The sequence below is a fragment of the Lynx canadensis genome, chromosome C2, assembly GCF_007474595.2.
Source record: "Lynx canadensis isolate LIC74 chromosome C2, mLynCan4.pri.v2, whole genome shotgun sequence".
In the NCBI taxonomy this organism is placed as follows: domain Eukaryota; kingdom Metazoa; phylum Chordata; class Mammalia; order Carnivora; family Felidae; genus Lynx; species Lynx canadensis.
The window spans coordinates 27,113,562-27,127,988 of record NC_044311.2 but is presented as its reverse complement, the minus strand read 5'-3'; the positions used below and the strand labels follow the sequence as shown (position 1 = coordinate 27,127,988).

At 37.6% G+C, this 14,427-nt stretch overlaps 1 protein-coding gene across 1 annotated transcript in view; it reads right to left on the bottom strand.

Moving 5' to 3' along the window:
• Positions 1-14,427, bottom strand: part of ATP2C1 (ATPase secretory pathway Ca2+ transporting 1) — a 174,694-nt gene that overhangs the window by 4,568 nt on the left and 155,699 nt on the right. Inside the window, exons 26-27 of the mRNA XM_030329618.1 lie at positions 13,683-13,824; positions 12,316-12,440 (exon numbers count right to left, since the gene is read on the bottom strand). Coding sequence (XP_030185478.1) covers positions 12,316-12,440; positions 13,683-13,824 — 267 coding nt within the window. The remainder of the gene's footprint in view (positions 1-12,315; positions 12,441-13,682; positions 13,825-14,427) is intronic.

Genomic DNA, 14,427 nt, shown 5'->3' with positions numbered 1-14,427 from the left:
AGAAGTCAGGTTCCCTTCTCTAGCCATTATAATCAGGGCCATTTACTTAAAATTATCCACCCAGCCTTCCAGTAAAGGAGTTAAAATCTAATAATGTCCATCGACTCTTACTCTCTGAGAATTAAGGCATTACCCCACCCCATTATATATCTTATCTTGGATGTATGAAATGAGAGGTCATAAGCACTCCACAGGGTATCTGAGGGGTTTACCAAAGAAATATGATATAGAACCTGATCCCCAAAGTCATGCTTGTGCAAGCTGTTTGGTGAGACAACATACAATGAAATAACAAGAACATTTTATGAAGCAATCTGTCAACTACAAAATGGCAAAGTGAAACTGAATGCTACGATAAAGAGACAGGAGTCACCAGGATGAGGAGAGGTTAAGTCACAAGATTCTCAGCTTTGGCTTCTGAGCTTGGCTTTAAGAGACAGGGATGTAATTCAGAGGAGATGCAGGGGCAATGGAAACACCTCTGTAGAAGCAGAATGTTATACATTCCACATTCCACTTGGAAAATTTGTTCCCTGTTTTTAATCATGTCTTTAGGTCTTGCTCTTTCTGATTCAATTCTAGCTAATCAAAGCTCACCCAAGGCTTTGGAAATGCAAGTCTTCAGTTACCAGTTTAAGTATGAAAGGAACTCTGGACAGCTTTTTTAAATGAGTAAATCTGAGGAGTAAAGTTGGAAGAAAAACACTATAATATAACCATGTTCTGTGTCTAGTTGTGATAAAATTATACTTGAACTTTATTGGTACAACCCCTTTTTAAGATACCTAGACCTAGAAAGTTCAATGTATGTATCCTGTAAATATAAACCCTAAAGGCATTTCATGATGATTGATCATGACAAAAAATTCAAATTAATTTTAAGATTTAAGTTTGTATTTATAATTCAAATTAATTATAATTTTAGAAGATAAAGACCTTTATAGCTAGAAAGATCTTGGAATTATCTTTTCTTCCTCTGTGCATAAAATAAATGAAGAACTATGCCTCAGTTACCCTATCTATAAAATGGGGATCAGAATACTTTCAAGTGTCACATAAAGATAAAATGACATGTACTTTTAAATTACTAAGCACAGTGCCTGACACTAACAGTAGTAAATGATAGCCATTATTGTTACATCCACACAAGAAAACCAACAGCAAAGCAAGGGCCTGGGCAGGAGTGAGAGAGGGCTGAGCAGAAAGATCACCACCATGAGACCAACGGCTGCCAGAGATAATGGCAGAAATTCTGCAGAGGCAAGGAGGTCACCACTATCAAGTATGGTGAGAAGGGCAAGAACGTGAAAACAGCAACTTCAGCAGAGATGTCAGGCTGAAGCCAAACTAAAAAGAGAAGTGCCAAGAGAATGTGAATAAGCAGCCAAGCTCACTCAACCTCAGAAAACAGGGGGGAAAGACCAGAAGGAACAACGATCCCTATGGGTATTTGTGCCCTTCCTGCGCTTTTTTCTTGCTATCGAGGAATTTTCTATATTGTTTTTGAAACCGAATTTGAAATATACTCAGTTTTAAAACTATGTGTAAAGACAGGAAAAAATGAATAGCAGATATGCCTTACCCCATAATCCTAAGGAGGCCAAAGTCAGTTTCCCCCTCTCAGTGAGATTTCCAGACTTCACTGGGTACCACCACTCCATAGTACATGGTACTTGGCTGGCTGGCACACCATGAACCCAGAGGAGCCCCTGGAAAGCAGTCACCTCCAAGACCAAGAGAAGCAATTTCACTTCCCTAAAAGGACAAACTCTGTCCTTTTAGTATCTGACTCCAAATATAGTGACCTTGTATTTTAGGGAGGTGGACATAGGGTACTTGGTATTTACTGCATGTCTTACATTGATGCATTTCAGTCAAGACAGCTGAAAATGATTCTGCACCTTGTATCTACTTGAAATTAAATACTATTTATTTTATAAAGATTATTAAAAAGATGCCTCCCCACTTTCAGCAACAGCTTTCTGAATAAAACGGTAAGCTGCTTTGGCATTTCTCTCCAGGTCTGAAATATGCTAACATTCAAGTTCATTCAACTATAAAAATTCTAAGATGAGGACCTCATGCTGAGGAAGAATGTTTTAAAATTCAAAGGCATGACTGCACCAGGCCATGTATCAGTCTGTTAAGAGGGGAAAATAGATGAATGAGGTAATCCATGGAAAAGAATTTCTAGCTTGTTTCATAGGATCTAGTTTTCAGAAAGAAAAATCAAACTTCACAGGAATGTGTTATAATACACATGCAATCACTTTTATTCCTACCTAGTCTTGATAACATTTTAGATATCTGGTTAAAATAGATAAATCATTCTCTCAATATTTATATGTGTACATATATGTATACACACATACATATACACATATACATATTTTAACAAATAATTTTCTCATTATGACTTTGGAGACACTTGGGAGATTTCTTTGTACAATATAATTCACTGTCATCAGGATCAGGAAACACCTAGGAATATTTTTGTAAAAAAAACAAAAAACTGATCAGAATGTATTAATATTGGAATTTTGATAATTTAGAAGACAAACATTTGACTGTGAAAAAATTAAGCCAATGTGATCTAGCATACAAGATTAGGAAATCTTTTCCACTGTGTTTTTTCATATAATTGCTGCTTTTTGGAGGATGAACTGAGGTACTGTTTCTTCCAGGAAAACTGCTATATGTCGATCTGGGCATTACCCTCCCCATAACTTCTGTCTGATTCATGTGTGTTACACATTATGGGGGGATAAATCAAAGGATGTTGATAGGGAAAACAGAAAGTCTCCTTTCCAGTGTCTCAATGCTTGCTAACATGGATACAGAATGATAAACTATATTCAATGATACGGAGGGGTTATATGTGGATTAATCCACCTTTAGAAGAACTTGCTCTGATGTGGGAGCTTTTTTGAGTGAATACTTACTAACATCACTCTGAAAAAACGGTGTTTATAAATGTATCAATGAGGGGTGCCTGGGTGGCTCAGTCAGTTGGGAGTCCAACTTCGGCTCAGGTCATGATCTCGCAGTTGGTGGGTTCAAGCCCCACGTCGGGCTCTGTGCTGACAGCTCAGAGCCTGGAGCCTGCTTCAGTTTCTGTGTCTCGCTCTCTATCTGCTCCTCCCCTGCTCATGCTCTGTCTCTGTCTCAAAAATAAATTTAAAAACCTCTAAAAAAATTTTTTAATAAAAATAAAAAATAAATGTGTCAATGAGAAATGCTATAAATTATATGGTAAAATTATTATGCTAAAACTGCTATGGTTATACAACATTTTTGTGCCTTCATAAAATACTGGCAGGAACCTCTCTGTTTTCCTATTTCCTATCCAGTTGTGATTCATTTGTGTAGGGTGAGATGTAGTTGGGAATTAGGGAGCCAGGGGTTCTGTTGTGGATATGTTAAGTTTTAGGCGCTTAAGTGAAAACATCTGCTGGGCAGCTGGATCTATGTCTGAAGCCTACGTTAAAGTCTTTGGGTGTTGAGATTATAAACTATTTTCCTCCTCCTCTATGTAAAAACACCCCCAGTGAATATGTTGTGCTATTTTATGATCAGAGAGAGGCAGTAGTTGATGCCTCTAGGAAGGATGGCATCAAGAGAGCAAGATTCTGGGGGTGCCTAGGTGGCTCAGTCGGTCAAGCATCCAACTTCAGCTCAGGTCATGATCTCACAGTCCATGAGTTCGAGCCTCGCATTAGGCTCTGTGTTGACAGCTCAGAGCCTAGAGCCTGCTTTAGATTCTGTGTCTACCTCTTTCTCTGCCCCTCCCCTGCTCATGCTCTCTCCTCTCTCTCTGTCTCAAAAATAAATAAAAACATTAAAAAAAAAAAAAAAAAAGAGAGCAAGATTCTGACGTTGCCTTATCTTGTCCCAAGAAACTATGGAAAACAACAGGTAAAAATGGGGGTGGGGTGGGAGCCTTTGTTGTTGAAATCTGAGAATGGTGATGTCCACAAACCTAAGTTTCCAATCACAAAGTACTGTAGCCCTTCAAGGTATAAGATGTTTGAACTGTGTTTTAAAAGACGAACTAAAGAAACTGACCCTATTATAATAACCATAATCTATTTCATAAAGTGGTAAGTCTGACCTTTCAGAGGAATCCACTAAGAAATATTATAATTTTACCTTCAAAATATGATAAATACTATGCAAATATATTTTGGTTTGGAACGTTCTGTTCTGAGAAAATGAGAGTGTGCATTTTCCTCTAATACTGCGCTGACAAGGATATTTTGGTTTCTACCATTAATAAAATTCGTCTTCCCTAGCAGGATGATATACAAAAGTCTACTCAACTTAAGCTTGTTTCTGTGTATGTGTTAGGAAGAAACAACCAATGAGAAGGAAGTCCCCACTTGTGTGTGTGATGAAGAGCACAACTCAGATGGGACAACAGATCAGAACTTTCTACCCAATCATCATAAGAACAAGGAGCCTTGGTGCTGAGGTGGGACTCATTACAGTGGGCACATCCTCCCTGTTGATGATGATGTTCTGAGAACAGACTAAGACTCTGACTTCCTCCACATAGGAGCCTTGATGGAGACTCAGAGGAGTAACATCAAATTTGCTATCAAGTTCATCTATCCCAGAGATAATATCCTGTTAGAGGTTAGAAGGTAGAGAAAATTGACGCCACTTCCTTGCTAGTCCAATGAATGCAGTGCATAGGCCTATTTGCCTCTTTTTGAATATCTATATGAATAGGCAGCCTTTTTCTATAAAGGGCCGGAAAGTAAATACTCTAGGTTTAGTGAGCCATATGGTCTCTGTTACAACTACTCACTTCTGTTGTAGCATGAAGCAGTGATAAATAATGCATAAATGAATGTATAAAACTGTGTTCCAATAAAACTTTATTTACAAATCCAACAGCAGACTGGTTTAGTTTGTCAACTCCAAACTAAATCAACAGCCCATGTGGGTGACTTAGGCAAAGATTAAAATAAACTGTTTCCCTAATTTGTAACACACTGGCTAATTCATGGGCCATCCAGACCTGCTCCGTATATAAAGACAGTCATAAATTCTAAGGCAATCCTATTATATAACCATATTGATGAATATGAGAAACATGAAAATATATTTGATTATAACTCCCTACAATTGATCTAATAATGCTTAAATATAAAGTCTGTCATGCTTTCCTATCAAGCAAACATTTTTTACAATCATCTATTTGGTTGGGGTCTGTATAAATAGCTCCAAAGATAATATTTTGGCAGACTCACATAAGTTGTTTCATATTGTGCTTTTAAAATGCAGACTTGATGAAAAAGAACAAATGGTCAAGGCATTACAGTATTTTCTTTATGACCATAAGATGGCACCAAATTGTTACTATTCAACTAACAAGCACTTCGGCATACTTATCATAGGAAGGCCTTAATAGAAAATTGTTTTTAATGTAGTTGAGTAGATTAGTATTTTTTAAAAAAGCACTGTATTAAAAAAAAAAAAAGCACACTTTGTTTACAGTTAAAAGCTAGAAATACTTGGAACCCAAAATGGACCTCCAGGCTCATGCAGAACCACTCGACCAATTTCTGGCACTATGTGCTGTTAAGACTGTGAGATACGGTTTCTACCCAAAGGGTTAGAACAATTCAATTATTGCTGAAGAAATAATGGTGATGGGGAAACCCTGATTTTGATACGAAAGGCAGTCTGCCAGGTCTAACAGCCATGGGACCAGCACAGAAATGTGGTCCTTTGCCCAGAATATTTGTCAATTTGGCTAGATTCCAACCAAAAGGGAAAGAAACAGCAAGGTCAGGTGTGTTCAGTGATCTGCACATGAAACACTGTCTACCTGAGGCAGCTGTACAAATGCAGGCAGGTACCACACTCGCAAATACTCAGGAGCACTACCAGGTTTAGATCAGAAAAGAATTTATAAAGATCAAAACTAACGGCTCAAATCATTTTTTATTTTCCTCCCCAAACTTCACCACTTAAACTTACTTTGAATGAGGAGGAAGATTATATCAAATTTCTGTCTAGATTTATCAATCTAGAGGCTTGGACTTGAATTTTTAATGCTTTCTAAAAAATAAAATCCAACAATTTTATGCCCAATCTTATGGATGGATTTATTCTTAATAGTATTTACAAGAAACTGCCCCCCACCCCCCCACACACACATATCTTTAGAGTAATCTATAAAGGCCAGGATGGCAGGCTCTTCAGCTGGGCTTTGAAGAACAGGTAGAAATTCTAATTCTCAAAATTGAGGCAGAGGAAAAAGGTTCTTAAGTTGAAGGAATACTGTCCCAAAAGATCAGTAAGTAGATTGTGTTAGAACACTGTGTGAGGCAGGAGGCTAGAAAGATCCAAGGAAGAATTATGACTAAAATGGAAAAGAAAAAACAAAACACTGTTTTCTATTCTTCCACCACAAATCGTTTGGGGCAAGCAGCTAATATCTAATGTTAATGCGATTCACTTAGTGGGTCTCCACAAACAGCAAACTTCAATCTAAGCTATGCAGTTCTTTGCTGTATATTCTCTCACCTCTTAAGAGAGTGTCTTATAGTGCAAATATTAAAAAGATGTGCTCCCAATAATTCAGATGGGTGCCTTCCTGTCAGTAATCTTAATAATAACAGATTCGTTTTGAAAGCTCTGTAACAAAGCTAAAATGTTATCTTTCCCCCAGCACTTTGAATTTATGTTTGCTGAGTCCTACATAATAACTATACTAAAAAAACTATTTTCAAAAAAGTTTATTCTGTCAAAGCCAAGTTTACATTCATTTATTGCTTTACTTTTAGCAAAAGAAAAGATAATGCCTGTAACAAGAAATGATTTTCCTACATTATACTTGGTCAGCCATGGCTTTTATTTTTTTAAGTTTTTCTTTTACTTTTTATTTTAGAAAGAGCAGAAGTGGGGGAGAGGAGCAGAGGGAGGGAGGGGGAGAGAGAGAGAAAGGGAGGGAGGGGGAGGGAGAGAGGGAGGGGGAGAGGGAGGGAGGGGGAGGGGGAGAGGGGGGGAGGGGGAGGGGGAGAGGGAGGGAGGGGGAGGGGGATAGGGGGGGAGGGGGAGGGGGAGACGGAGACAGAGAGAATATTAAGCAGGCTCCATGCTCAGCACAGAGTCCGACAAGGGGCTCAATCCTATAACCCTGGAATCATGACCTAAGCCAAAATCTAGAGCTGGACACTCAAATGACTAAGCCAGCCAGGTGCCCTAGTCAGCTGTGGCTTTAAATCATTCTGGGCTAAAACCTCATCTAACATGTCTACTGGGAAATAAGGACAGCAGAAACTTCCATTTCAAATTGACCTGTGTCCCATTAAAGGCTGCTCAGCTTCAGTAATTCTCCCAACAGCTCTACCTTCCAAGCCAGAAAGCACGCAACAGGTATTTTCCACATTTTTCTTTTCTCCCATGTCAATGCTCTCTCTTAGAAGATAGAAACGCCATGCCTTTCTTTCCATACTGACTGCCACAGCTCAATCAGTCCCTCTACCACTTAAGCGTCTACAATTCTCTTCAGCAGTCTCCCTATTTTGTCTTTACAATCCACCCTCTACGCTTCCAAGAGTGTATTACAAGACAAAAATCCAAACTCACATCATACTTCAACTTGCTACCAGTCTAATATGTCTTTACCTTCACCACTAGGCTCCTATCTGTCCAACCCCTTACATTATATACCTCCTGCCTTAAAAGGCCCAAAATCCTTGTAGTTTTCACCTATTCCTTCCAGCACCACATCCGCCCACCCCAGCCAACACCTCTGTAGAGGCTGTGCACTTGATTATAATATTCTGCTGCTTCTAGGCTAGAGATTCCTAATTTTTTAAGGTTTGATTCAGATGCTACTAGTTCTAGGAAATTTCTTTGACAACCTCTTCCCATGAAGTTGTTTATCTCCTTTGACTACTGTAACATTTCAGCATTTACCACTGTGCTGAATGTATCTCATATTGGTCTCCAGGGTTAAGACTGAGAACTCCCCAAAGGCAAGATACTACCTCTTATTTCTTTATAAATCTAAACCTGTAACAATATTTGCAGCCTATTATATCTACATTAATATCAAGGACTGGTTAGCCATTATCCATTATCAACAACCAACTCTGAAAACCAAAACCAAAAATAAGGTTGTCCAACAAGAGTTAATCTTCATACCAAATTCTAACTGACCTCAAGGAAGCTTAATGATGGGGATAATCTGCTTGTCCAGTCACATACCAGTTAGGATTAATATTTACCCACTCTGTTTTATTTTTTATTTTATTTTTTTTAAATTTTTTTTTCAACGTTTTTTATTTATTTTTGGAACAGAGAGAAACAGAGCATGAACGGGTGAGGGGCAGAGAGAGAGGGAGACACAGAATCGGAAACAGGCTCCAGGCTCCGAGCCATCAGCCCAGAGCCTGACGCGGGGCTCGAACTCACGGACCGCGAGATCGTGACCTGGCTGAAGTCGGACGCTTAACCGACTGCGCCACCCAGGCACCCCAACCCACTCTGTTTTAGTATGCAAATCAGCTGTCTGGACTGCATCTTAGTCTAAAAAGGCATTTCAAAGATTTCCAAATGCCAATGTCAAGGGAAACTTCCAGTAAAATGTGTGCTGGGTTCACCTTAATGCATGTGTATTTTTAAAATAAATGTGCAAAGGGGCACCTGGGTGGCTCTGTTGGTTAAGCATCTGACTTTGGCTCAGGTCATGATCTCACGGTTCGTGGGTTTGAGCCCTGCATAGGGCTCTGTGCTGACAGCTCGGAGCCTGGAGCCTGCTTCAGATTCTGTTTCTCCCTCTCCCTCTGCCAAATTCCCCCACTCGTGCTTGCTTGCGCGCGCGCTCTCTCTCTCTCTCTCAAAAATAGACCTTAAAAGGGGCGCCTGGGTGGCGCAGTCGGTTAAGCGTCCGACTTCAGCCAGGTCACGATCTCGCGGTCCGTGAGTTCGAGCCCCACATCCGGCTCTGGGCTGATGGCTCAGAGCCTGGAGCCTGTTTCCGATTCTGTGTCTCCCTCTCTCTCTGCCCCTCCCCCGTTCATGCTCTGTCTCTCTCTGTCCCAAAAATAAATAAACGTTGAAAAAAAAAAATTAAAAATAAAAAAAAAAAATAGACCTTAAAAAATATTTTAAAAAATAAAATAAAATATAATAAAACAAAATAAATGTGCAAAGACCATTACTAACTTTCATGAAATAGCTTGTTAACAGTTATATACCCTGCTAACCATGTCCATGAGCTCTTAAAGGGCAGGGATGCCATCACCTTTTTATTCTTAGCACACTCTGGGTACTAAGTAAAAGTTTACTAAAATGACAATTCATCCATCCAAGTTTTTGCATGAGTCATATGTGGAAGTCAAATGCAAATGAACTGCCCAGTGACAAAGGCAGTAAGTAAGGTAAAGTTAATTAAGGTTCTCAGATACGGTATTTATGGTTTGCCACCAATTCCTTTCACTGAGAAACTATTTGGAGTATGGCCAAGACTCATTTTACTTATGTTCTATATAAAAGAGATCAAAATTTAAAGTGATTTCAGAAAGACTACCAATGTGAAAGATGTACCCTACCTTTTATAACATAAACAAAATGTGTTTATGCTTTCTGAGTGTGGTTACTATTAAATAAAGCCTGTATCCTGAAGGCAGGGTGGGGGGAGGGGGTTTAGGTTGCCTGATTTCATCTCTAGGTCATGCTATGCCCAGTACAAATACTAGAGAACATGCTAAGCCTTGTTTCTTTGTAGCAGGGAATTATCTAACTAATTGGTGAATTATTTCAAGTTCTTTTCTTCCCAGATGTGTAATCACTTGGGATCAAATGACTCCATGAGGTAGTCTTACAGGAAAAAAAAAATCAAATAGGTTAGTATTATTAAGGGCTCTAGGAAGTCCTAGGGCTAGGAAATGGGGTAAAAATTTTAAATTTAGATACTAGTACATTTAAATAAGCAATGCTAATTTGATGATATATTATGGAAGATATATATACAAATATTCTAATTTGTTGTCATACTATGGAAAATTGAAACCTGGACGTAGTATATCTGTACTGTACATTTCACTTCTTTTAAAATCACAGATTCTATGCACTGTGAGTAGTGCCTGATTTCTGTATCTTCAACATCTCTAAGATTTTAATGTTAACAGCCCCGACCGGAAGGTCAGTAACTTAAGAAAAGAAATAATTTTTTCCTTTTGGTTTAAAAACCAAATGAAGGGGCGCCTGGGTGGCACAGTCGGTTAAGCGTCCGACTTCAGCCAGGTCACGATCTCGCGGTCCGTGAGTTCGAGCCCCACGTCGGGCTCTGGGCTGATGGCTCAGAGCCTGGAGTCTGTTTCCGATTCTGTGTCTCCCTCTCTCTCTGCCCCTCCCCCGTTCATGCTCTGTCTCTCTCTGTCCCAAAACTAAATAAACGTAAAAAAAAAAAAAAATTAAAAAAAAAAATAAATAAATAAAAAAAAAATAAAAACCAAATGAAAAGATAGGCACATTTATTTCATACAAGTCATACTCTGAACCTAAAATGGAAAGCAAAAGATTGATATGCACTTAACATATTTCAAGTCTTTGTAACAGCCAAAAAAAGTCATACAAAATTTAGGTATGAGACCACGTCACTAAAGATAAAGTTGACTAGACAATGGCTTCTATGTTCTATCTGATGAGAAAAATATACACTTGACTATTGAGCCTTAAAGAATAAAGTAGAATAAATTGAAGACATCTCAGCTCCTTATACTCAACTGTTTCAATTTTAAGAACTCAAAGAACCAATATTTTCCCTCTCATTAACAACAATATTTCAGTGCTAACACTGGCAGGTTAATATTGGTGATAAAAACTGGAGAGTGGTTTATCCTGACAGTTTAAAAAATGGACAATAATTATAAAATACAAAACTCACTAATTTCAAGAATTAAACATGTAAGAATTTGAAACCCATTTCTGTTTCAGAGAGAAATATTCAACAGGAAAACGGACTTCAAATTTTGAATTTCTGCCCATATTTGCCACAACACACTAAAAAAAATTACCTACACTTCATCAAGCTAGTATAAAAACCGATGGCATTTCAAGAGTAAATCCAACTATTTCTTCAGCATGCCCAGTGAAACAGAAGGCAGGGAGAGAACAAATGATAGAAGCACGAAAAGGGACAGGCTCAGGGCAGTGCTGCAATCTAAGCCAAAAAAGATGCAGATTCACGAAGAGCAAGGCAGCACAGAATCTTCCACACAAACCCTGGTTCATGAACCATCTATTTGAGTTTAGGACTCTTTCAAGTATAGCACTCTATATTTCCTAAGAAAGATGCTTAAAAACATACATAAAAAGACATTAAGAAAAATAAAATCCAGTTATTCATGTGAGGTACTTGGATTTATATTTAAGGGATGACAAAATGATACTTGACAAAGTGCATATTTATATTTAACTCAAAAAAGAGGCATAACATGTTAATATAATCTGTTATAAATTTCAGCCCCATCACTATTAAATACTTTTGATTCTATAACTAGGCATTAATTATAGACAAAGCTACTCTACCTAGAATTCCACTTGATAACCCTGTAGTAATTTTGCTAGACCAAAGACTCGTAACTTAAAACAAAACAAAACAAAACAAAAGCAACCATTTACACTTACTAAGAAAAGCAAACATTTACTTCAAATTGCAGTATAGGCTTTTCAATCACAAAAAGAAAGAAAAGAACAGTGATCTGACAGTGGTCACATCCTGTGCAAAAAACGTGATACAAAACTGGTAACACAAGGTATCTGTGCTGCTTACATTGCAGGAAAAAGGAAATACAGTAGCTGAAATATGGCACTCCTGGGAATCAACTTCTAAACCAAAAGAATGCCTTTGAAATGACTAAATTTATTTGTGTATTAGTAAGAAAGCCCCACCACCATAAATAGTACAATATTTAAAAATTAAAAAAAATTTGTATCTATCTAAGATAGATAGTGTATTGTTAGACCTCTTTAAGTGCAGAAGGTGGTTCAGGTTTTGTCTTTTTTTTTTTTTTTTTTTAATTAAATAACTGCCCATATGCTTTATAAAGTTCCACTCAATTGCAAAAGCCAATTTAAATCAAGAAATATATTATCAAAGTTGCATAATTTCATTTGGGACTGCCAGCAGGTTAAAGTCTCAAATCAAGTCTTTAACATAACACTCATTTTTAGTCAATGGAAAGTTAAAAAGTTCTCAAATCTTCATTATCCTCTGGAACTTGCCCTTCTAAATGATCCTCAGACTGCAATTCCTAGTTTGCAAATAAAAGAATGCAATATGCATCATACTTCAAGAAAAGACGACGATGTCGAACTAACATGCTTCTGGATCTTTTCCCTGCTCCTTTCCACCTTCTTTATAATTTCGGCTACTATGCATACTGACGAGGTGAGACCCAAAAGAAACAGCAGATCTGCAAGAGAAAATAAGGTGCATCTTACAATTCTTTGAAACACAGTTGCAAAGTGTAATAGCTTACATTTTTCCAGCATTTTACCAGAACTTTTTAAAATACACTGTCTCACAGCATTCCATGGGGTACATACAATCAGCCTCAGTTTAAAATTGAGGAAAGTAAGGCTCAAAACGTATTAATCCCAAGTTATATAGCTAGAAAAGGCAGCAGCCAGAGCTAGAACCCAAGTCCTCGGACTACTTTCCCAGAACCATAACCTCATAACCATAACCTGTAACAACAATACAAGAGGCCTTTTCTATCTAATAGACCTTATACAGCCTTTTTAAAAGGCTGATCAAGCAGTGGTAACTGATTTGACTGAAAAATGCCTATCTAAAGATTACTTAGAAATTTCTATCTATTCCATTCGAGACCCTAGAATTCTACTCATCATTTAAAGATCATGTCTTTACAATAGTATCCACATTATCTCATTCTTATTCATTGCTTGAAAAACTGCAGCTATCTCCTTAAGACTCCACTTTTTTTTTTAAGAGGAACAGTGTAAATATGAAATTAAAATACTAAAAGCCAGTTCAACTTTAAGGTAAATTGTAACTTATAGCATAAAACACAGTGAGACTTCAGAACTTATTTTCATAAATACCCAAATTAACTTTAAAATACATCAGCCCTCACACTTACATAGGAAGATTTATTTTTAAATACACTGTATCCTATATGTTTAATACATAGTATGTGAAAGAATAATGCCTATCTTCCATACAATCTGATTAAAATTTCCTGCTTTCAGGGTCAGACTGTTATTTTGTAAATAATGAATTAGCAACTAAGAATAGTGAAATATTCGTTTAATTATTGAAACTAACTTTAAAGAAGAGCAATCTGGTTTTCAGTGAGCTTAAATCTAGATTTTTCTTCATACAAGATTGAAAAGTTATAAACTACAATTACTGCATAACAAGTTTTTGTTTGCTATAGTTCAGAATCATCAAATACAATCTGACAACTGATAATCTATAAAATATTACAGGAAAAAAATTACAAAAAAGTTTTAAAGTCTAGAGTAAGGCAAGTGTCTCCCCTAAACTTGCTTAAATGAAAAAAAATAGAACACAAGTCTCTCACTTTTTTATCTCACTTTTTAAAAGGCAATTTTTATTCAAACAAATGCATTAGATAATACAATACTTCATCTAAAATATATAAATTATAAAAAGATAACATTTTCTTTACCCAGTATACTTAGGCTCTCGGTCTGAAAAACTTTTTGAAGTGGAGGAAAGTAAATAACTAACAACTGTCCCATGATGGATCCAAGAACTGCGTAGCAAAACATTTTATTACTGCAGAGTCCAATCTCAAATACAGACTTGGTCTGTTGGCAGAGCAAAGAGATAAATATTATTCCTTGGTCCCTGAAACAACTTCTTTATTATTACAATCATCTCCAATTATTAATAAGCTGGACTGAATTTCACAATGGCAATAGCACGAAATCTCTTAATTTTAACTATTATTTTGGAATAATTCAGATGGAATAAGGGTACAAATTAAAGCAGCTTCTCTTCGGAGCGCCTGGGTGGCTCACTCAGTTGAGCGGCCAACTCCTGATTTTGGCTCAGGTCTTTTTTTTTTTCTTCAGGATTTTAAAAAATTTTTTATATGAAATTTATTATCAAATTGGTTTCCATAATACACCCAGTGCTCATCCCAACAGGTGCCCTCCTCAATGCCTATCACCCACCCTTCCCTTCCTCCCACCCCCCATCAACCCTCATTTATTCTCAGTTTTTAAGAGTCTCTTAAAGGGGCACCTGGGTGGCTCAGTCGGTTGAGCGGCCGACTTCAGCTCAGGTCATGATCTCACAGTCCGTGAGTTTGAGCCCCGCGTCGGGCTCTGTGCTGACAGCTCAGAGCCTGGAGCCTGTTTCAAATTCTGTGTCTCCCTCTCTCTGACCCTCCCCCGTTCATGCTCTGT